Here is a 23,492-nt window from a genome sequence, read left to right as displayed (position 1 = left end):
AAAACCCCAGGGCCTTCCTGGGGAGCAGACGGGCAGTGCTTACCTTTGACGTTCCTGGGCAGGTCCAAGCAGATCCTGGGAAAGCTCCCCTCTCCTTTCAGGGAAATTTCTTCTGGCTCCAGGTGAGCCACTCGGATCTGGAAAGTCCTGCAGAAGCCTCCAGGCACTCCCGGCAGGTAATAGACTTTGAGAACTTTCCGCGTGCCAGGTCCAACGTAACCCTGCAGAGCGCGGGAGAAGAGGGAGGGAATGCACCAAAGAGGCTTTGGTGGAGGGATGGCTCAGACGATAGACATGCTGCCAAGAGAAGGCATGTTCTCCAGGCTCAGAAAGGGTCAGACAACATGGCCTTCTGGCCTTCTTCTGTCCCAAAGCTCACATCTCCTGCACCAGGATGCACTGTGTCCTTCAGAGGGCTCCTAAGGCTGCATTCCCACAGCACTGCCTGCCCTTTGCTCAGCGTGAGCACAGCTCTTCTGCTCACGAGGTGTGCCCTCTGCCAGCCAGAGCCAAGCTGAGGGAAGAAAGGCTCTTTTGCCAGCCGCTACGCAAGATGAGGGAAGTGCCCGCACTCTCAGACGGGCCGGCAGCTCCTGTCCCAGCACGTCAGCGGTGCCCAGGCTGGTGTTGAGCGCCGACGTATTCACAGATCCCAACCAAACGTCTCCTGCCTGTGTGGTTGCACCCAGGGTGCTCGAGTCTCTCCAGACTCACAGTGATCTGCAAACGTACATCTCTGGAGAAGCAGGAGCCCAGTGCAGGAGGAGATCCAGGGAAGAAGGTGCTGCCAGGAAGGCCACCTCCTCTCTGGGCTTCCAGAAGGGCTGTCGGAGTCCCGGGCTGGGCTGACGCCAGCCAGGTCAGGAGCAACTACAAGCAGACAGCACCACTGCTCGAGGTGACAGGACATGGTCTCAGCTTTTGCAGCTCGCCCTCTGCACACTGGGCTGGACCCTCAGCTCCCGGCTCCCCTCCACGCTGCAGGGAGAAGCTGCTGAGCGGGACACATCCTGCCACTTGGTCTCCTGTGCCCTTACTGCAGCACACAACACAGCTGCAGCGAAAGCCAGCCCTGCCAAGCTGCCCGGGCCCATGAAGCAACTACAGCAACCACTGCCCGGGCCCAAGCAGAGCTGTGCTTTCGGGAGCTCGCGGGAAGGGGGCATCAGCGTCTCAGCCCTTTTCGGAGACAGGCATGAGGAAATGTGAAAGCCATTTGGCTTCCTCTTCCCATTGCACAAAGGGACATAGATAGGAACACTGCTTCAGCTCAAAGACACCCACGCAGAACGGAGAAGCTGGGATGGTGGGGTGCTGCAAACTCCTCTCCTTGCTATTCCACAGCCCCGCTCCTCCCTGGCCCCCCTCACTGCCCCACAAAGCTGCTGCAGAGCAGCAAAGCTGGAGCAGTGAGGGACCAGTACAGGGGCTGTCACCATTTCTGGCAAAGGACCTTCACGCCCAAACAAGAAAGTATTTCAGTCTCCCCTGCTTAGTGCTGGCAGGGGGCAGGCAGGGTTTGTGCAGGCTCGCACCAGGAATAAGTCCTGTCCAATCACACAACCGGGGGAAGGCGACCCTCAGCAGAGTCTGCGCCATCCGGCTCCAGCGCCAGCATGAGCAGAGAGCTCAGCAGCTGGGGGCCAGAGAGCTCCCCAAGCACTCGTGCCTCCCGCCGGTGGGTGCTGTGTGACAGCAGGGCCACCCGCCAGCAGCGGCCGTTAAGGAACTCTCTCAGGCCCGCACCTGCTTGACCCTCTCTGCCCCCCAGCAGCAGTTGCTTACAGCCCTGTCTCTCCTGGCTGCTTCTGTGGGTCTTGTCTTTTTTCCCTTTTTTCCCTCTCACCCTCTCCTGGGCAGCCTGAGACAGGCCCAGGGTTCATCGCTTGTGCTACTCACCGTGCTGGGCACAACCAGGGGCATGCCGGGCAGCGGGCTGTCTGCAGTGGCCGTGCTGGGGCTTAGCACCGCGTAGGTGATTCCCACCTTGCCGCTGTTCTGCAGGGTGAGCTCTGCTTCCGCGACTTTGTGAAACGGCTGAAGAGAGGGCAGAGGAGCGGGAAGTTACACACACCAGTCTGCTGCTGGGAGTCTCCTGCTGCTTGCATTGGGATGAGAGCAAATGAACACAACGCAAGAGAGAAGCAGGGACTGCAGAGAAGATACGGGCACTTGACTCTCCCAGGTCAGGCTGGGGAGCCCACAGCCACAGGGTAGCTCTTAGCCCTGCACAGGAACAGAGAGTGATGGCGGCATGCAGAGGGGCAATACCAACCATAGACAGATCAGTAATCAAGAAACCAAAGAGGATGCCAGCCCTCTGCACTTCAAGGTGTCATCTAACAGCTGGCTGAAAGAAAGGAGGAGGCACCAAGACATTTCAGAAGAACAGGCACCCGCACGCAAGTATTTGCAGAGCTTGCAGTGACAGCGACAAAGGGAGATGGACGTGCAACATGTACAGGGCCAACAGCTGGAAATATCTGGGGGGTTTTGAGCTGAAAAGAAGCAAAGCAGGGATCATTGTGGGACATTCTCTCCAGCTACAGTGACGGGAAGCCCAAGTTCACTTCCTCCCTGGTTTACTGTGTTGGTTAATCAAGAGCATGGAAAGAGAGCATCTCCTTGGACCTCAGGCTTTAGGAGCGGATCAGTGGATGGATGTCTTGGGGCATGTCCCCCTGGAGATCACCTCTGGGATCCTGCCTGCCCCAGGAGGCAGCATGAGTGACCTTGAAGAGGAGGAACTGCCAGTTTTGGGGGAGCAGGGGTGGAGATGGCCATCAAAACCCAGCCTGGATGCAGGACGTATCACTCAAAAAGTAGCTGGGAAGGGGAGAGAGCCCTGGACCTAGGTGGGCAGCAACGCGCTGGTGGTGGTTTCGTGACAAGGACCTCTGCCAAGAGAAGTGCACGGTACCTGCAGCCCGTAGTCAATCTCCATGACGTCTAGGTGGTAGCTGATGAGCGAAGCCTCCCCACTCAACGCCATCTTGTAGGTCGGGCCTCCCTCCACCCTGCACAGCGCCATGGCGCGGGCAACAATGTTGGCGTGGCCAAAGAAAGTGAAGGTGACTCGCTGGCTCTCGCCTGGCTGCAGCACACCGTGCAGCGGCAGGATGTCGAAAACCTGGAAGCGAGGGAGGAGAGATCAAGATGTCGAGCACTGAAATGGGTGCAGAAGGGGAGCCGTGGCTTGGAGAAAAGGACAGACATGGCTGGAGGGACCTCTCCCTCAAACACAGGCAAAATCATCCTCATCTCAGCCTGCATCCATTCCACTTTCCAGCACAGTAACCACGGGAAAATTTTTCTCCCTTGCTCACTCATTAAGGCATTCATTAATACACTACACTGAAGTACTTTGGAGGTCTCCTGGCAGCAACAAATTCTCTCTGCTGCCTTTAGAAACAGGTTTTACTGCCTTTAGAGAAACACAAAGACTTGGAGGTGAGAGCCCTAGGAGCCCCTAGGAAGACTCCAGCCCAGCTCCTCTGACTCCTGATGCTTTGCACTCTCTCTCTGATTTGCATGCTGCTCTCTCTCAAGACGCTACAGCAAAATCTACTGCAGAAATTTCCTGCTGACCACTCGATTAGAGACAAGATGGATAATGCCCTCCGTGGGTGCAGCAGAGGTAATGCCCTCCATCAATCCTATGACACGTCCCGCACAGCCTCTCCAGTGACCAGTCGCTGCAGCAGTGTTGTGGGATGTGCTTGGAGGGGTGCAAAGCTGCTCTGTGAGCAGCATCGAGAGCCACCCGTGGGAGCGGGAGCTGCGTAACTGCTTGCCACACTGGAAATGCAGGAGAGAGACACATTCCTACTTACATCCTCCGCTCTCAAGGCGAGGGGGTCTGCCTCCCCCAGCTGCCTCAGTTCCTTCATCCTCACCGGGCTCTGAGTCTTGATCCTCGCCACGCTGCCCGGGGATGACGCGCCTCGCTGCTGGAATAGCGCTGGTGCGGGCAGCTGGTAACTGGTTGCAAGGAGAAGTGGAAGAGGACAGAGGTGAACGCCTTGTGGGGAGGTAAGAAGTGCAGCAAGAAAAGACACATGAACTGTGCAAAAAGGTGAGACTGAGACACAAAGGGGCAGATCTGGACAGCGATGAGCTACAACAGACCCCCCAGTGCCCTCCTGAAAGCACCCACCCCTGCAGACCGTGCCTTCCACACCCAGAGGGCCTAAGTGAGAGAATCTGCAGCTCTACTGGATATTTCTCCTGAAATTTCCCTTGACAATTACCCACAGCTGTAGGTCCGTCCAAACAAGCAGCGGTGCTGGTAGCGTTCTCTAAGTGCGATCAGGCCGGAGCAGGGATGGAGCCTGCTTGTACTTAAACCCTAGTCTAATTCAGCAGGAGATGGCAGAGGCCTCCAAGCAGAGCTTACAGCCCTGCTCCTCCTTCCCTGCCCACCTCCCTCCACCTGCTCTTGCAGACCTCCCTCTGCCTTTTAGGGTCTGTTCTTGAAGGCGCCCTGCATCAAGAAGGGCCACACTGAAGACTTGTTGTTACTTGGTAAGGCTCAGCTGTGAACAGGCTACCCCAGTTCCCAGGACTTCTCCCCCAAGCCCTGCTCGGAGCAACAGCTCATTTCCAGGTCCAACAGCTCGTCTCCTCCGGGCCAGATCCCAGTTCCCTCAACAAAACTGTTTCGTGGTGATCTCTTGTATTTGGAATAGCAGCACTTCCATGTCCAATGGTAAACTTGGCTTTGTTTCCTACAGCGTTACAGCAACATCGTTTGCTGCTGTAATTAAAACTGTCCAGACCAGACGTTTGCCCTGTGCAGAGAGGCCACAGCGGGAGGAACTGCTAGCAATGTGTTGAGAGATGGGCTCCAGCGCAACTGGAAGACTGGTCCTGGGCTTGGAACCCACAGGCCAGCGCTGGACAGCCCTGCTCGCCAGGGATGCTCAGACAAGTCCTCCCGCCAACATCTACAGCTGTACCCGAAGCCACAGCAGAACCTGCCGTTTGCTGTGAAACACTCAAGAGCTGGTTTGTGAAGGTGACGTGCACGTTAACAGATGGAAACTCACTTCACCAAGGTGCTGTTTGCCTCAGGCCACCAAGCTCTGAGAAAGCAGCTTTCCACGCCAGCTTTCCTTCCCAGGGGAACCAGTACAGAGGCTACAGCCAAACAGCAGCAAGAGGCTGGGACAGCAGCACAGCGTGCTGGTGGCAGTGCCGTTGTAGCTTCTTAGTACGAGACGACAACAAACAGAGTTGGCAGGGAAGGAAAAGAGGCCACATGATACATCTGCTTGTCCAAGTGCCTAAGCATGGCTTTGTAGCTCCAGAAATAAAGCAGGATTCTAGCTTACGGCTCTGCAAAACGTGCTGGTAGTATCCTACAGCCCCAGCTTGGCTGGAGAACATTGTCTCCTTCCCAGCATCAAACTGGTGAAGATCACCTGTTTGCTGAGCATCTCCCCTGACCACAGCTGGCAGGTGTTATTTCCACAAGGCAAAGTGGAAAGCAATTTGTCAGGTCCCAGGCAAACAGCCTTGGTCTTTGCCAAGGACAGGCAGGACATCAGGAAGAAGAGCTTCAAGGAGAGGGCAGAGGTGCACATACCTCCTCCGGCTCACGTGGCTGTTTGGCAGGAGCATCCAGTGGTACCGGACAGGAAGCGGGCTGCAGTTGGTCATCTCGACGTAACGCTCCTGTTCGGTGTCATTCAAGATGCCGCCAAAGTCCAGGGCCGTGGTCTGGATGCGGAGACTGGGAAAGTAGACCTCTCCCCTAACGGGGACCAGCTCCACATGCGGGTGCTCTAGAAACTGTATCTTCAGAGTCTTCTCTGCTACCCGGCTATTCAAATCCTTTTCATAAGCAGGGTTAAAGCTGATGAAGAGATGAAGCTCCTCCCCTACCTCCAGCTTCATGGGCTGCAAGGAGATGAAAAGCATTCACCACCAGCTGATGAAGTCCCAAGGTCTGAGGGCATAAAACGTGTCAATGCTCAAAGTGTGACCCCTACGTGGGCTTCAGGTCATGCTTCATTTTCTGGACAGTGTGCACCTGACCGCAAGCACCACAGCAGTCTTCTCTGAGACTGCCTCAGGCTCACATCTCTGTGCTCTGCATCGATAGCGATACAAGGGGGAAAGAAATATTGTTCTGCTGTACTCGGAACCCACCAAAGCTGTATGCTGAGTACATCACCAAAGCAGCACTCTGGCAAGCCAGGGCCTTTTCCCCTGACTCTAGAAAAACTTCTTTATCCTCACACTCAACACAAGCACAACAGCACTGCGTCCTCACCCTTGCCGGGGCTAGTCACCAGCACGGCACAGAAGTGGTGGCCGTGCCTACAACAACACGTGTTTAGCAGGGTCCACGTCCCACACCTTCCACTAACAGCAGGGCAGGCACCAGGCTGAAGGCAGAGCTGCCCTCCAAGAGAGCAAGCAGCTCCAGAAGTGGTCTGAGGATGGCGGCTGGAGAGCTGGGATGGCTTCCAAGAGATGCCTTTACTACCCAGCTTGCCCAGACCTAGTTGCCTGCTGCCTTCTCTCCATGTCTTAGAGCCAGGTGTGTTTCCCCAATTCAGACGATATTCTGTTTCCTTCAGCAGCTCGTTTCAAATCTGATTTAGTTCAGGCCAGTCTACTGCTGACTCTAAAGTATCAACTTCTCTACTGGAGGGCCTCCCACCAGAAACGCGCCACCACACTCCTCCCTCTCCAACACCCACCAGCAGGAAGGTCCACGGCTGCTCACCTGGACATCTGCAGGGAGGGGCTGCCGGTGCGCATCGCAGATGAAGAAGGGTTGCTCTAAGGCCAGGACAAGGCTGACTGGCAGGGAGGAGTCGTTTTTTAAAGAAAGAGACTTGTACTGAAGGCAAAGGACATCACTGGGTTGCTACAGAAACAGAAGACAAGGGGAAAAAATCAAGTTCAAGTGGCCATGGACCTCCTTCCCTTTCTGACGCATTGCAACTTTTTCAACCCCAGACATGCATACATCTCTATTTACGATTTTCATTAGTTTGTATCCTTCCAAAAGTTTTTCCTCTAAGACTATCAGATGCTCTCCATGTTCAGAAACTGCAGCATCCCGTGTGGGGACAGCGGAGGGAATAGGATTTACCCTGTAGTGGAGAGCCTGCAGTAGCCTGAGGTTAGTTTGGAACATTTACACGCACACACAGTCAGCGAGAAACCTCAGCTGCCCGGTAGCAACCTGTCTCCTGAGGCCCCTGCTACAGGGGGCATTGCTCTGGGTTTCCTGCATGGTTTATAGAAACCAGACAGTGTCTGGGAAACTAGTGCTGTGCGTGCTGATATCAAACAGCTGCAGTGCCATAGCCCTCCATAAATCGGAGCGCGTGGCGTCAAGCACACCACAGGCAGACATCAGGGAGAGCTGAAAAGCTTCTAATTAAATCTGCCAGCTCACAGGATTTTGTGCTTCTCAGGATGCCTGGGAACCAGAGGAGACATCTGAAAACACAGAAACTAAACACTGAAATATCTTATCTTTGTCAGACCCATGTTTATCTCATGGGAGAGGGAAAGTTGACGCAGGAGTTGGGATCCAGAGACTAAAGGGCACCTGCTTTGGGTTGTTCTCAGCGCTGCAGCTGAAGACGTCTGCAGGTCCTTTGAAGAAGGTGAGTGTTGGGGAAATGCGAAGAGCTAGCATCCATACCAATGTCAGAGAAGGCAAAGAGAGACAAGAGATGACAGGTTTTGCTCATCACCCTGAGGAGCTGACAGCAATCTCAGTTTTCCTCTGCTTCCCTACAGGATTGCTGTTCAGACTTCGCCGTGCCTTGGAGGATCCTCAAGAACCTCCCTTCACACTGACTGCAGAACCTTGTGTCTCTCTGGATGTGGCCATGATCCCCTTCAGCGCAGCAGCTGTCATCTCAGGTTTACTTGGCTGAAGTTAAAAAAAAGTCCCGTCTCTGACTTGGAGAAGCTCTTTCATTTCCTCCTTGAGCACAAGCACACGCACCCCACAGGCTTTCAGGCCTCGGCCACGCTATTAAATGCCAGGATGCAGTCCCGAGACTTACCTTCTCCACCCGGAAAGTGATTGCCCTGGAGGACATTTGCAGGACGGGAGCAATGAACTCGCACGTGACGTCCATGTGCATTATCTGCCTCTTCCTTCCCTCCCTTCCCACGATGGCGTGACACAGCAGCCGCTCCTTCACCACCTGTGTGCAAGAGTCGCAGGTCACCCGGCGGGTGCTAGCACGGCATCCAGAACACACCCTGCATTTACCATCACCCAGCCACGGACCGTACTGCTGCCATGAAGTGACAGCCACTGGTCTCCTCAAGAGCCCCCTTTTCTTTTGATGCTGCTTCCTATTTATTCTGCACGCCAGTGTCCATAATGCTACACCCCAACGTCCACAAAAGGCACCTGTGAGTCACCTGCTGCCTACAGCCGTAATAATCCCTGCCACAAGGGATTATTGCTTTGATGTGCCCCCTTGCTAAGCACAATACGTACGGAGAGCTGTTGGAGCTGATTAAAAATATAGAACCATATGAAGGGAAGGAGGTGCTGGAAGGGCCAACGCCAGCAGACCCTGCCTTGGAAGCTTAGTGGAAAGGATCCATGGAAAAACCCAAGGAGCCAGCCTGCTTTCAGGTCAAGAGGGGATCACTCGTGTACTCTGCCCTCCTAAAGCACCCCAGGAAAGAGAGGTCTTGCCCTTCACAAGAAAAGCCTCTGCTTAAGCCAGATGCTCTTACATTCAAGACTTTTTCCTCATTTCCCATGGTTTCACTTCTCCAATTCCTCCTTTCATTTCTCACTCTTCCTTCTTGTACAACACCACAACCCAACTCCTCCTCTGAGCCTACAGCCTTCCAAATCATCTGTGTCGCACGGGCAAGGCAGGGAGTTGGGCTTCTGACCAGCCTGAGGAGTATTAAGTTCTCAAGACCCAAGGAAGGTGGAAAGCCCACTCCCAGAGTCTTGGCTTTGACTGCAGGAGCCACAAAGCCACAGCTGTGCCCACAGATGCCCTTTCAGCTTTCCAGGCAAGACACCCTCACCAGTGCCCTGAGCACTTTATTTCCTTTCTGGTACCTTTGTCTCCTCTTCAGCTAAACCTGTGGGCTCAGAGCTGCACTGGGACAGTCTCATCACAGTCAGCGAGGGGAGTAATCAAGTCTTCTTCAAGCTACCACTGAGGCAACGGTTTCAAACAACCTTCAAACCACTCATACCAGCAGGAGCTTAATGCAGATTTAGTTCCCATTTGCTTAAACATCTGTGCCCAGGAATGCTGCAGGCAGGGAATGCGCAGCAGGGTTAGCCGGCAGCTTCTCTGCGGAGCTGGATTTCCCCTGGAAAGAAGGGGCCTGGGAGGAGAACAGCCAGCAATCCTGCTGAAATTTCCCTCTCTGAGCTGCCATCCAAGGGTGCCGCAAGACCTGGCTGCCCTTGGGACAGCGGGGCTGGCTGCGAGACTGGGGCAGGCAGTTATGGAAACACTGACAAAAGTCAAGCTGTCAAATACAGTGATCCCTGGGAACAGTTTCCCACGTGGGGACCGTCACTGTGATCACCAGAGCTGGCACAATGTGCTTGTTTTTCTCCTCCAGGACTTAGAGCTAGAGCAGCCCTCTGTCCATCTTTGTCTACAGAGGAAAAAAATGTCGTTCCCAGACACTCCCTCCCTTCACCGGTGTTTTGTTTTATTCGCTGCTTCCCCCAGAAGCTTTGCATTTTTTTTTGCATTTTTCTTTACTTTCTGCCTGTGCTCCTAGTCAAAGTGTAGCATCTTTTCTCTGCCTTTCCCTTCCACCTCAGCACGTGACACCTCGTAACCTGCCGTTTGCCCCTGAGCTAGTAATGCTTCCTTCTGCCCATCTTTTGCTAGCAGCAAGGTGGGTTTATGGTAGCTACAGAAACATGAAAAAGCCTTAGCAACTGATGGTGGCCAGCAAGGAAAGCAACTGGTACCGCCATGGTGGCAGCTTGCTTGTGCCACTACAACAGTTCCTTGAAAGCACTTGCTCATTTTCTCAGGGAAATGTCAAGGGGCTGCAGAAGAAGTCCCAGCGCAGGTGATCTGATGGGAAAGGCTCAGCCCTCGGGGCAACCTCACCTGGGGAGTGCTGGAGAAGCCTTCCAGCACCATCTCCATGCTCTGGCCTGGCATCAGCTCCATCCTCGGAGGATGGAGCTTAAACACAGGGCAGGCAGGCTTGCGGCTCTGCAAGGAAGCTTTGCCCTTGGTGTCTGTGATGGCAGGCAGACGGTCACACCGGTGAGATGGGGCAAAACCTTCCATTGTCCCACAGAGATGATGAGTGTGTCCTCCTTTCTTCATTGTCTTGAAAGAGTAACAGCAGCACGGAACCAAGCTAGAAGAGAAGCAGAGATGGAAAATGTCATGGGAGCTGCCATTTCCAAGGAGTCCCTCAGCCTCAGCACCCCCACGGCCTTAGCGCACTGCACACTGCGCAATAAAGCCACCTCCAAAAAGGCTGACCCAGCTCAGAGCTTCAGCAAAAGCCAGACCTTGGCTGCCCCTAAGTTCATCACCATCCACTAGCTGGTCTGTTTGCCTCACGGAAGAAAAGCTGCGTGAAGAACATCATCTCAGTTGCTGTGGACAGAGCAACACCAGCCTTTGGCGCTTGAGACCCAGAGCATTTTTCCAAGGTGCTTCCTGCAGGTCTCGCTGCTTCGGATGCCGAGCTGGCCTGTCCTGGCTGCAAGTGGATGGCGGAACAGCTTGGCTGCCGTTTCACCTTCCCCTTGGGAGCTGCTGCCTCAGCTGGCTTCCTCTGAAGATGCTATTTGGGAGCTGCAGGGTTTGCAGCCTCATCTGCCCACCTGGATGCTGGGCTGGCCCCCGTGGTGGGGTCCCTGCCCTGGCACCAATGTTATCCACATCGGCCCCCCATCCCTTAGGGAACAGCCAACCGCCACTGCCCCACACCTACCGCCCTTTGCCTCAACAGTGCAGCTGCTTTGAGCTTTAGGAAGACGCACTGTGAGAACACAGGATCAACAGACGTTTCCCCGAGATTAACGCTGCAGTGACATTGTAAGATAAATAACTACAGCTAGACAGAAAGCAAAATGAATATGCAATGGAAATGGATTCCTTCGTGTACAAGAAACACTCACTGTGTCTTTTAATAGATTCACCTCAATAACCCGGTTTTGCCCACCCAAGGGATGCCCATCCTCAGGAGAAGGTTATTTCCCCCTCCAGTCTCTCTTCTGGAGCGCGCACCAAGGGAAGCTACTTTATCGCTGCTGGCTCCCCAACAAGGGTGGCCAGGTTTGAACAAAGGCTCAAGGGCAGAGGAAGCCAGGACTGCTCAAATCCCACCGCAGCAGCCATGTGGCTGGGCGATACTGCTGAGAGCATGAAGAACAGCTCCGCAAAACCGGTTGATCAAAAGCACCAAAGTCTTCTTTCCCAAGAGTTAGGTAGCGCTTCTCAACAGCCCCTGAAGGACTGAAGCACTCACTTCTGTTTCTGGAAGACGACAACCAAAGCAAAACCTGTCAGCAGAGCTCTGCCTGCTCCCCCAGAGAGACCACAGCCACTGAGCCTCCTGAAACCACCCAAACATCAGCACCAGATGCAGTTTTGTCTCAAAGGCCAGGGATCCACACAACCCCAGGAAGGCAGACAAGAGAAGTGGCCTCAGCGACCACGTAGGATCCCACCAACCCTCTTCTCTTGTCTCTGCATCCGTGCGGAGCCCATCACTAGCCTCAGAGGCACCCACTGCTCTGCCATCAGCCAAGGGCTACCCAGCCAACACCTTCATACCCAGCTGGCAGCTGGCAGGTTTTCATTGACATTAATGTACAACTTCTCCTGGGATTCATGCTGACACAGGGGAGCTCGCTTGAAAAGGAGACCTGATGGCTCTGCTCCAGAGGTGAATCTGCAAGGCTGCTAACTGGCAAAGCTCATTTATCAAAGCTTGCCAACGAGCCGCGCAGGACGTTGCACCCGAGAAACTCTTACACAGGAATGGTGCTAGGCTGTCTGGATGGAGCCAGGCGTTGCATTCCCCAGGGGGACCCAGCGCAGACCACCATGCCCTGCCAGGCCAACGGCCCACTCCACAGCAGCACGATTTCCCTTTTGTTATCACCTTTTATTCCAGTTCCTCTGTGCTTTCTCCCTGCGGCACTGTCACCCTGCAATTCAGTGCAAAAGCTCCAGCACAGCTGAGAGAATGACCAGGAGCCTGGTGTTAAACCTTCCTGCTCGCTCTTTAAACAAACGCCGACTCTCAGCTGACACTGAGGTGGACCAAGCTCCCTTCCAAGAGGCTGCTGGAGATCCACAGCTCCACATGCTGTCATGTACAGCTATGGCTCCTGCCTTAAGGCCTTACACTACGACTGTCTCTTCTCCCAGCATTTCCCTCTGCTCTCCTGCCTTCCCAACTTGCACCAGCTCTGCCTTTTTATTCACTCTTGGCCGGGCATCTGGCCCACATTTCATTTTGGTTCACAATGCATCAGAGCTCCCACGCAGCTGGCGACTTTGGAAGGGAAGAGCAGAACCCAAAGGACTATGAGTGGATCCCCAGGGCAGCAGCCAGCAGCCAGACGCGCGGTCAGAGCTGACTGTGCATGGCTGAATCCAGAGCAGCAGGTGAGCGAAGCCGTACCACTCCTGAGGGGCTCCTGTCAAGAGCCCATTCCAAGTTCCTGGAAATCACAGGAAGACTCCTGTGGGGATCAGATTGTCTGAGAAATCTGCACCCTCCTGGAGCAGTCCAGCCTTGCTGTTTTCCCTAGGTGTATGCAGGAACCGCTCCCCAGAAAATCACCCACGGGTTTAAAACGCCAGGGGAGTCGCGGTGAGTCAGCTTTGCAGTCCCTTCCAGCTGGGCCAGCTGTTGCACTTCTCATCATAAGCCTTCACCCCATTTTATAGACAGAGCAAGCACAAATAATCTCACCCCTCATTGACAGGCTGAGCCAGAACATGCAAAAGGCCACGTGCAAGATGAGGAGGGCAACAGCAGCAGCCGCGAGGCAGGCAGCCTCTGTCCCCTCCACGTTTAACCCACAGCCTGGATGCAGTCACAAGGGCATCCCTTGGGAAGAAAGGAAGAAGTTTTGGCAGTTTGTCTTTTGGGGAGCAAAGCTTGCTCCCTGTCCAGCTCTGCGGGGGAAGAAGGGGCTCCAGCTCCCAGGCCCTGACACGGAAAGCGCTGCCGCCCCCAGGTGCCTCTCAGGCAGCAGCAGAGCCCCCACTCTGCTCCACAGGCCACCTCACCCCTCAAATCCTCCCCCAGAAAAGCAGCTTGGTCGCAGGGGACGGGATCCCACAGGAGGGGAGCACAACCTGCTCCCAGGAGAGCTTTGTCAGGCCCGAGGTGGCCCTGGCCCAGGCGCAGCCCTGCCTCTCTCCCCCCTCTCACACAAGGGGTGCCCCCACACCGCTGCGTGGGACAGGGGGTGTCAGCCCTCCGCGAGCTCCCCCACAGCCCTGGGTCTCTGCCCAGCCGCGCTCCCCAGCCCCTCCTCCCGACCCTCAGCAGCCTGGGCTCAGCGGCACCGACGGCTGCCCTCCCTCTTTCAGAGGGGACAAGACGCAGCCACGTCAGCACGGGGGTGCTCACCAGCATCCCTCACCTTTCCCACGCCGCGGGGACACCGAGGCACACTCACCCGCTTGATCCCAGCTCTCAGCCGGACTGTTGCCCTCGTTCCCGTAGCAACAAGGGCATCCCAACACCGCCATGGCGACAGCAGGGACACAGAGGGGAGGAGGCGGCTTCGGAACACCATGGCGGACACGGAGGCAGAGGGGACGGGGACGCTCAGCACCCACCCACTCCCGCAGGAGCAGCGCACGCCATCAGCAGGGATCTCTGACCCGCTCCTTGCTGCCCCAGCGCCACAGAAACCAGCCGCACTTCCCTCCTTTGCTGGGGCACGCACACCAGAGCGCCTGGCTAGCAGGGCCTCATCTCACAGCAGCAACAGCAGCTCAGGGAAAGCACACAATGGCCACTGCAGGCATCTCTGACATTGCCGCCAGCACAGCCTCCCCGCTCCAGCACAGCCACATCCCTCGGGGTGTTACCCTGAAACACAGCAGCGGCCAGAGAAACTCATGGCAGCACCCAAAGGCTTCCTCCCAGCTCCATCACCTGTGCCAGGGCTCAGACCAAGCCAGCTAGCCTGCAGGACTGACCGTGAGCAGAGCCACACACCACCTGCAAACACCCACTCTGGCCCAATATGCCAAAAGCCAAGTCCCACACAGCCCACACAGGTGCCAGCGCTGCCCTCAGAAGGGGCCAGCTGCTCTTCTCTCCGGCACGCTTGGTGATAACTTGGACCCTGCTTCAGCCCGCTGCCCTGCTCTGCTGGCACCTCGCACCTCCCAGCCTGCCCGTGGCAGGGCTCTGGGCACAGGCTGACACCCACGCGCACAGCCCAGCACAGCCGGCCCTGTCGCTCTCACGAAGCACCCCGAGAAGCACAGCCTGACACACACAGCTCTCCACTCTCTCCTGAACCCAGGCTCCCCCTGACTCCCTCACCCAGGAGCTCCACACGGCCTCCGCGCTCCATCGCTCTGCGCACCGGGGCTCCCTTCAAACGGATGCGTTTCACCCGAGTGCCCCTGCCCAGGGCTCTTGGGCAGGCTCTGGCACGGGGCTCAAGGGAGGTCAGTGCCTGCTGACTGTGGCTCAGATCCCTCATCTTCATCTCACGGACAGAGATGCTTCTGCAGCTAAGGAAACAGAACTGCTTGGCTGGCCGTCACGAGCACAGCGGGAAACTCCAGTTGCATAAGATGGCAAACCAGAGCACTTCCAAACCAGGTCTCTGCAGATTAACTTCTGCTTCACAGGGAGCATCGCCGCTATTTCAGTAAGACTCCATCTATAGGATAGCAGAAGCGGGGCGGTAGGGAGGCGGGACAAAAATTGGGAAAGCCAAACAGGGGCGAGAGGGGGCGGGCTAGGGAGGTCACGGGGTTCCGGGGCAGTCGGGTGTCTAGGTGGCGTGTGGTACATAAGGCTGTGTGACGCAGCAATAAATCAGCATTTGGAGCTAGATGCAATGTGTCCGTCTCTGCGTGTCCCTGTCCTGGGAGGGCAGATGAGACGGGTCTGAGCCCTAGTATTCGGGACCTCCTGAGGAGAGCAGCCCACAGAAGAACGCTACAAGTGGTGACCCCGACGTGATAAAGGCCCGGCTGGGTGAAGGGGTCTTTGAGGTAGCTGTGTGCTACAAGAGAAGAAGGACGGTTCCAGAGGAAGAAAGGAAGGGTTCTCAAAGTGGGTAGCGCGTGCTCTTCGGGAACGCGTGTGGCACCCGGGATAACCATGGCATCCATGGAGGCGGTGGTGAGCACGTTAAAGACATTAGCATCTCGTGCAGGCACGGAGGTGCATGGGAAACAGACGCGCGCGCTACTCCAGTGGATGATGCGGCGTGGTCTGGCTTCGAGTCCAGGGGGTGCCTGGACCGGAGCGTATTAGAAAAGGCGGGGGAGGAGTTGTTTCAATCGGCTTGTGCGGGAAACAAGGAGGCTGCAGGGCTAATCTCGGCATGGGGAGCTGTGCGAGATACCTTTAAGGCGCCAAGAGAGCACCGCGACACGCTAGCTGCCGCGGTCGTGGACCTCGCTGACCCGGGGGAAGGGACGGGAACACCCGCGGAAGGAAAGGAGAGCAAGAAGGGCGAGTCGGAGGACAAGTCGGGGAAAGGGGGGGTGGTCGAGGAAAACCCCGGAGAGCAGGAGACACTGTTAGCGCCGGCTGAAAAGGAAAAACACGCTCAGTATAGGGGTTCAACAAAAATAACTCTGTCGGGGGAATAGCAGGATTCCCAGGGTGGACGCACCCCGTCGCGGAGGGAAGGGGGATGGGGGGAGGCCCATTCCCCACTCCGTTCCCCACGCCGCCATTCTCCTCTTGGAGTCAGAGTCAGAAGGAGGGAACAAATCAGCCGTTAGACGCCTCGGCGCCACCGGCGTATTTGGGCCGGGGGGGGAACAGGCGGATAAAAAGGGGGAACAACAGGAGCGAGAAGCGGGTGGGGGACAGGACTTGGTGAGGAAAATGATAGATCTTATGGGGCAACCGAGCGAGATGGTGGAAAAGGCCGAACAGGCAGCCCAGAGTGTCCAGCAAGCGGCTCAGAGAGCAGAAGCAGCAGAGGGGGTAAAGTTGGGGGAATTAGGGGATCTTGCAAAAAATTGGCGTTTGCGAGCGCGGGAATGCATTTTGGCGGGCTGCAGACTGGAAGCGGGGGGAGGGGACCTTCCCTTGTTATACCCGATTACCATGGGCCCGGGGGGGCCGGTGTGGAATCCTATAGATTATAAAATTCTGGTTCAGCTGCGAAAAGAGATAAAGGAGGGGGGCATACAAGGGGGGCCGGCTCAACTGCTCCTAGATAGGGTATTCCAAAACTGTCCGAGTGCTTTTGACTGCAGACAGATGGCCAGAGCAATATTCTCCCCGGCACAATGTATGCTTTGGGAAAACGCCTTCCAAGCAGCTTGTGAGGGCGCTTTCTTAGAGGCACAGCATAATCCTGCGCACCCCGCGTGTGGGGCCACGAAGGAGCAGCTAGCGGGGAGGGGGGCCTTCACAGACCCGCAGGTCCTGTGCCATCTGCCGGTGGGTACTTTGATGGCGACGCCGACTGCCGCTCGCAAGGCTTTGGACAAAATGGGAGCGCTTATAAGTAGTTGCCCTGCGTATACCCTGATGAAACAAAAACCGACGGAAAGTTTTGGGGCTTTCGTTGATCGGCTGTCTGCGGCTATAGAGGCGAGTAATTTAGATGATGGGGCAAAAACACAGTGCTAAAAGATCCCGTAGGAACAAACTGCATGCAGAGTTTTAAACAGGCACCGGCTCGTCTCCCATGGGAGGCAAGTCTCGGGGAATTGTTACAAGCTGGGGTAGATTTCGAAAAGCTACAAGAGGCAGCGCCGTTGGCGGCAGCCATCTCTGCAGCCTCTCAGCAGGGGGAGGAGGACCAAAGTGCTTTGGGTGTGGGGGAGAAGGACACCTGCAAAGAGAACGCCCCAACAAGGAAAGGTCGGGGTGCGATCGCCTGCCCGCTGCGGGGTCTGCGGGGGGCAGGGCCATCTGGCCCGGAGCTGCAAACAACGAAAGCAGGCCTCGGCGGTGGGGAAAGGTGCAGAGGGAAGGAATATCGTGGCAGGAAACGGGAGCCGCAGCCAACCGCGGGCCCAGGTGGCTGCGACAAGATCACGGGCCCAGAACCGAGACCAAGCTACGACTCTGACGGCACCGCTCATTCCCTGGAGGGGACCCTGGCCGGGGCCCAACCAAGAGGAAAACTAACATGTGCCCCTATCACGGTCGCGCCCGGTGAAATTGGACTCGCGCGAATAACCTCTCCCATGGAGCCTGGATCAGTGGTATATGGGGCAGGAGCACACGCTTGGGGGGTGGACATCCCTCCTCAAATAACGAATGGACACACGGTGGTAGTAGAATCAGTAGGGCTAGAAGGGGAAATACCGGGAGAGTGCCCGTTAGTAGGCCTAGCCATGCAGGTGAAAGGCGCCCGACCCATGGTATTCCTACAGCTGACGTGCTCAGCGGGGCCTTGTAAGGATCCAACAACACGCGTTGCAGCAATGATCGACACGGGTGCGGACATCACCACGGTACCGGCCAGTGTTTGGCCAAAACACTGGCCCCTGAGCACAGCACGACAGCTGGGAGGGTAGGCGGGATGGCGATTGCTAGGCAATCAGAGGTAATGATTACAATTCAGATAGAAGGAGAAAAGGGACAGGGCCGATGTCGGCCGTACGTCCTCCCGAGTTTGTCCATTTCGTTGGTGGGAAGGGATGTCCTCTCACAAATGCAAACACAAATTGTCACTGGGGAACATTTTTGTTAGGGGCCACTGGAGTGAGTTGCCAGCGGATGAAATGGGTTTCCGATAAGCCGGTCTGCGTGGACCAGTGGCCCCTCACAAAAGAGAAGCTGGCAGCTTTGCACGAATTAGTGGACAGAGAAGTAAAAGCAGGACATTTAGTCCCTACCACGAGTCCATGGAACTGCCCGGTGTTCCTTATAAAGAAAAAGTCAGGTCAGTGGCGATTTTTGCATGACCTGAGAGCGGTAGCGCTGTGTTAGAAGCCATGGGCCCTTTACAACCTGGTCTTCCCTGGCCTTCCATGTTACCGGATAATTGGCACACCCTAGTAATCGATCTAAAAGATTGTTTTTCCAGTATTCCGTTGCACCCAGATGACGCTCCAGGATTTGCGATGAGCATCCCCACTACCAATAATGCGGCACCCGCAAAAAGGTATCACTGGGTGGTGCTCCCACAAGGGATGACAAATTCACCCACCTTATGCCAGTTATACATTGCTGCGATACTAGAGCCGCTCCGCCAGAAACATCCAGAGTGGGCTGTGTATCATTACATGGATGACATCCTGACAGCAGCCGACCCTTGGCCTAGCACTCTGCGTGCTGAGGTTGTAGGGACCTTGGAGTCAGCAGGACTCCAAGTAGCCCCCGGAAAAAGACAAGAGGGATGTCCCACGAACTACTTGGGGGCCCGCATTCAACAACGCTTTATCTCTCCGCAAAAGATAGTAATAGAAGACCCTAAAGTGCATACCTTAAATGACATGCAAAAACTGGTGGGGGCAATCCAATGGCTGCGGCAATTCGCCCTCTTTTCACCCGAAGAGATGAAGCCGTTCACAGACGAACTGGCAGGGACTCAAGATCTTGCAGCCCCGCATAGCTCGGCATAAAAACCTGCTGTCCACCTTCTTCCGCTGACTACAGGAAGGCGGACTACGGCGGTGGGACCCGCAAAAGGAGATGGGACGCCACATCATTCTGCAAAAAGAGGGAGCAATCGTACTCATATTTCAGGGTTTGCCAGAAGCACCCCTGATGTATGGGTATGTGGGAATTCCAAGAGTGGCGTTACCCCAGTGGTCAGCAGTACTGGCCGGAGCCATCTCCTGGGGCTGGCAAAAGATCACACAATTATGCGGGGAGGAACCTCAGAAAATCCAGGTAGAAATGGAGGCAACATCCCTCCACCATGTTATACAACATAGTACGGCAGTGCAAGCCGCCTTAGCCGACTGTCCTGGCCTGCTAATCGGCTCTGCGCCCACAAAAGTAGGCACAATCCTGGCGGTGGTTCGTGTCTTACCAAAAATACTCATTGCAACTCGGCCGGTAAATGGGCCGACGGTATTTACAGACGCCGCAGGAAAAACAGCAAAGTATGGGGTCGTTTGGTTGCAGAGGAAGCAATGGCAACAACGTGTGGTACATTCACCTGAAACCCCCTCAGTACAGCAGCTGGAACTCGCGGCAGTGTGCGCAGCGCTCCAGCAGTTCGCTGCCTGCCCGGTCAATACAGTGACAGATAGCCAATACTGCTTTTGCATGGCACAACTGTGTAAAGACTGCTGTGGGGCTCGCACCCCCACGGCGCTACGACTGTATCAGGCGCTGAGTGAACGTGCATGCCCCGTGTTTATCATGCACTGCAATAGTCACACCTCCTTACCTGGGTTTATAACAAAAGGAAACCGCAGAGCCCACAAAGCCTGCGCCATGGCCGTGGGAATCTCGTCCTTAGATCTCGCACGCGCCTCGCATGCTCAATTCCACCAGAGCGCAATTGCATTGCAAAATTTGTTCCATATTCCTTTAGCGCAAGCATGGCACATCATTCAAGAATGCGAGGCCTTGCACGTCACTCCCCACTTTCCCTTCAGGAGTAAATCCCCGTGGCTTAAAACCGGGAGATCTCTGGCAAGGAGATGTCACGGAATACCCCATATTTGGTCGCTTTCGTTACCTTCATGTAGTGGTAGATACCTGCAGTGGAGCCATTTGGGCAACGGCTGAAACAGGGCAAACAGCAAGACGTTGGAGAAGGAGTTGCAGAAGGTCCAGAGGAGGGCCACAAAGATGATAAAAGGGCTGGAGCACCTCTCTTATGAGGACAGGCTGAGAGAGTTGGGGCTGTTCAGCCTGGAGAAGAGGAGGCTCCGGGGAGACCTGAGAGCGGTCTTCCAGTACCTCAAGGGGGCCTACAAGAAAGATGGGGAAAGGCTGTTCAGTAGGGCCTGTTGCGATAGGACAAGGAGTAATGGTTTTACAATAGAGGGGGGTAGATTTAGATTAGAAATTAGGAAAAAATTTTTTACAATGCGAGTTATAGAACACTGGAACAGGTTGCCCAGAGAGGTGGTGATGCCCCATCCCTGGAAACGTTCAAGGCCAGGCTGGATGAGACTCTGAGCAGCCTGATCTAGTCGGGGATGTCCCTGCTCCTTGCAGGGGGGTTGGACTAGAAGACCTTTGAAGGTCCCTTCCAACCCTAACCATTCTATGATTCTATGATTCTATGACATTGTGTTTGAGGCCTCCGCGCGGCATTCGCGGTACTGGGAGTTCCAGTAGAAGTAAAAACCGATAACGGCCCCAGCTACCGCAGTCAGACCTTTGCTGCGTTTTTGGCCAGGTGGGGGATACGACACTCTTTCGGTATCCCAGGTAATAGCCAGGGACAAGCAATAGTAGCAAGAGCCCATCGAACACTCAAACAGCGTCTACAATGCCTTAAAGAGGGGGGAGGATTAGAGAGGGAGGAGGGGTGTCCTCACGCAATGCTACATAGAGCACTGTCCTCGTTAAATCATCTGGAGGGACGCATTAAAGACCACTTTGGTGGCCCACAGCACCCTATAGGGATAGTGCAGGTAAGAGACCCCCTCTCAGGAATGTGGGAGAAGAAGCCGGTGCCTTTGCTGGTAATGGGACGCGCTTATGGTTGCGTACAAACAGCATCAGGACCGAAACGGTATCCGGCCAGATGCATCCGGCCAGCTCTTGTGAATGCAACACCCAGCGACTAAGAAAACCTGTGAACGCATTTGTAAAAGCCCTAATAATGAAAGCCAAGAGTGTGTTTTGTCTTGACAGGTGAGCAGCCAACGCCTTCTGCTGGGACTGCCAGCAATCATGATCGTCCCAACAACAGCGACAAATTTCTGGGAGGAGTTTGCATCGTACACTCATGAGCATTAGGTTTGCCTGGCGCTGAAAAGCGTGGGAGCACCTTTCACCACTTGTGCCATCGGGGTACGCTTTAGCAACATCTCAGACCGACTAGGCAACGCAAGTCAATGGCTTACTTCACCACAGATACAAGTACGGAATATCAGAATGTCGGAGAGTGGAAATATGTCTGACCGGTACAGCAAAGACAAAAATGTCAAATGGTTCGCTAGCGTTTGGAAGATGAAAAACGAAAACTGCAATCATAACGACATATGTATATTCAAAGACTCGGATCGCTGGATTCAGAGGACTAAAGGCTGGATCGATAGGAGTGGATGGACTGATTATAGACAATTCAGTGGATTCGCTACGGCTGCCTTAATCCTCAGTGGGAAAGAGGTGCCAACAGGAGAAAACATCAGATGGCAGACCCTAGGGACGATGCGCCCAAAAGGTTCCACGGTGGGCTGGCTATGGTTCAACAGCACATAAGCGAAAACAACTCTCCCCATCAGTGAAGACGCCCGTTGGGAAGACATTGGCCCCAATGATTTAGAGTTTCTCGGCAGAATTGAGGGAATCTACAAAAACAGACGCTGTGCCACCATAATACAACTGACACTAACTAACGATCGGCCATTAAGACTGCCGGAAGGGATGTTCCTCATTTGTGGATCAGGCATGGTGTATCCGACCATTCCGCTGAGGCCTCGGGGCGGACCCTGCAGCAGCGGTTTCCTGGCCATAGCCCCAACAACCATAAGGGCGACCAAAAGCGCCGCAAGCAACAGAACAAGACGAGAAAGCATTCCATTAGACCCAACTTGCAACGACCAGATAAGCCTGACCGGAACGACACAGATGGTCTTCGAGACATTCTTCACGTGGCCGCAAATTGTGCGTAACACGGGCAGTCTGAAAAACTCAGCGTGCTGGGCTTTGAAAAATGCCAATCGCACGGCCAGTGCGGTGAGCGCGCTAGCGGATGTCCTGGAAGGGCACGGCGAGGCGCTCATGACTCTAAAACTAGCTATGGACTATACACTGTCCAGACTGGGTATCGGTTGTGAAGACACAACAGAAGAAATAAAAAGAGAATACTGCTGCCTGGACTTTGACAAGAACGCCTCGACAGCCATCGAAAAGGTGCGGGAACAAGCAAAACAGATAGCAGAGTCAGGCAACAAAGCAAGAATCCAAAAAGACTGGGGGTGGTTCTCAGGGCTGTTCAGCCTGCCTGGGTGGTTGTCAAACTAACATCTATGGGCTTGACGATTTTAGTAATCACCTTAACAGCAATGTGTTTACTGCCATTACTCTTAAAAATGCTGATGCGCGTGGTGGAAGGAGTCGCTAGTAAAGTAGCTATGACCACTTATGCTATGGCAAATTATCAACCGCTACAGCAGAAGGACCAAGCATAAAGAGGGGAGAAATACAGGATAGCAGAAGCGGGGCGGTAGGGAGGCGGAACTAAAAGGGGGAAAGCCAAACAGGGGCGAGAGGGGGCGGGTTAGGGAGGTCGTGGGTTTTTGGGGCGGTCGGGTGTACAGGTGGCACGCGGTATATAAGGCTGTGTGACGCAGCAATAAATCGGCATTCGGAGCTAGATGCAATGTGTCCGTCTCTGCGAGTCCCTGTTCTGGGAGGGCAGACGAGATGGGTCGGAGCCCTAGTATTCGGGACCTCCTGAGGAGAGGAGCCCAGAGAAGAACACTACAGGTATCAGATTGTCTCCACACAGGACACATCTCACTCCACAGCAAATGCTTTGGCATGACACTTACCCTGGCCTGCAAAGGAGAGCTCAGATGCAATGACCAATCCTGTACTCCCTGGGGGTTACAGCACACGAACCTCTGCTCTGCTGACACGCAAGGATTTGTTAATCTACCAGGGAACTGCACAGCCATGCTGGGACAAGGGGCACTGCCAGCACCCTGAAAAACCACCCTCTCTCCCGTTCTGAACTGTCTCTTGGCTTCTGCAGCATCAACTCGACGCGCACAGCACAGCCTGCACGACGCACACATCCTGACCAGCTGCCTTCACCAGCCAGGACCCTGAGAGCTCAGGCATCAGCCCCGTTGTCTGAAATGGTCCTGTGAACCTCCACCCAAGCCAAGCTGGATCAGCCTCCAGCTTCAGAACCTTCCCAGTGAAACAGTTCTGCCTGTTCATGCCCAGCTCTCACAAAGGCCTTTCAGCCTCTGGAAGAACAGAACCACGCATTGCATCCAAAGGTGCCAGACTGACGACAGGGAACCCACCGGAAGCAGAGGCAGGAATACCACCCCCCAGCCCCACCTTGGCTGCCTCCAGCCTCGCACCCAGTTCTCCAGCACACACACACTACTGGCTGCCAGGACAGGAAAAATCTTGGATGTACGGGATTACTGCTGTACTGCTACAGCACTGGCTGTAAGCCCCAGGTGTTACAGAGCACACTTTGG

The 23,492-nt window shown here is 55.1% G+C and overlaps 1 protein-coding gene across 1 annotated transcript in view; it reads right to left on the bottom strand.

Moving 5' to 3' along the window:
* Nucleotides 1-13,721, bottom strand: part of LOC147600354 (axonemal central pair apparatus protein HYDIN-like) — a 39,455-nt gene extending 25,734 nt beyond the window's left edge. Inside the window, exons 1-10 of the mRNA XM_086751244.1 lie at nt 13,649-13,721; nt 10,535-10,598; nt 10,095-10,353; nt 8,040-8,183; nt 6,737-6,880; nt 5,588-5,901; nt 3,834-3,981; nt 2,921-3,130; nt 1,900-2,037; nt 44-221 (exon numbers count right to left, since the gene is read on the bottom strand). Of these exons, the coding sequence (XP_086607370.1) occupies nt 44-221; nt 1,900-2,037; nt 2,921-3,130; nt 3,834-3,981; nt 5,588-5,901; nt 6,737-6,880; nt 8,040-8,183; nt 10,095-10,353; nt 10,535-10,598; nt 13,649-13,721 (1,672 nt within the window). The remainder of the gene's footprint in view (nt 1-43; nt 222-1,899; nt 2,038-2,920; nt 3,131-3,833; nt 3,982-5,587; nt 5,902-6,736; nt 6,881-8,039; nt 8,184-10,094; nt 10,354-10,534; nt 10,599-13,648) is intronic.
* Nucleotides 13,722-23,492: the final 9,771 nt, after the last annotated feature.

This window comes from Chlamydotis macqueenii, chromosome 6 (assembly GCF_036417535.1).
Source record: "Chlamydotis macqueenii isolate bChlMac1 chromosome 6, bChlMac1.mat, whole genome shotgun sequence".
NCBI lineage: Eukaryota > Metazoa > Chordata > Aves > Otidiformes > Otididae > Chlamydotis > Chlamydotis macqueenii.
This window is presented reverse-complemented; position numbering and strand designations above follow the sequence as displayed.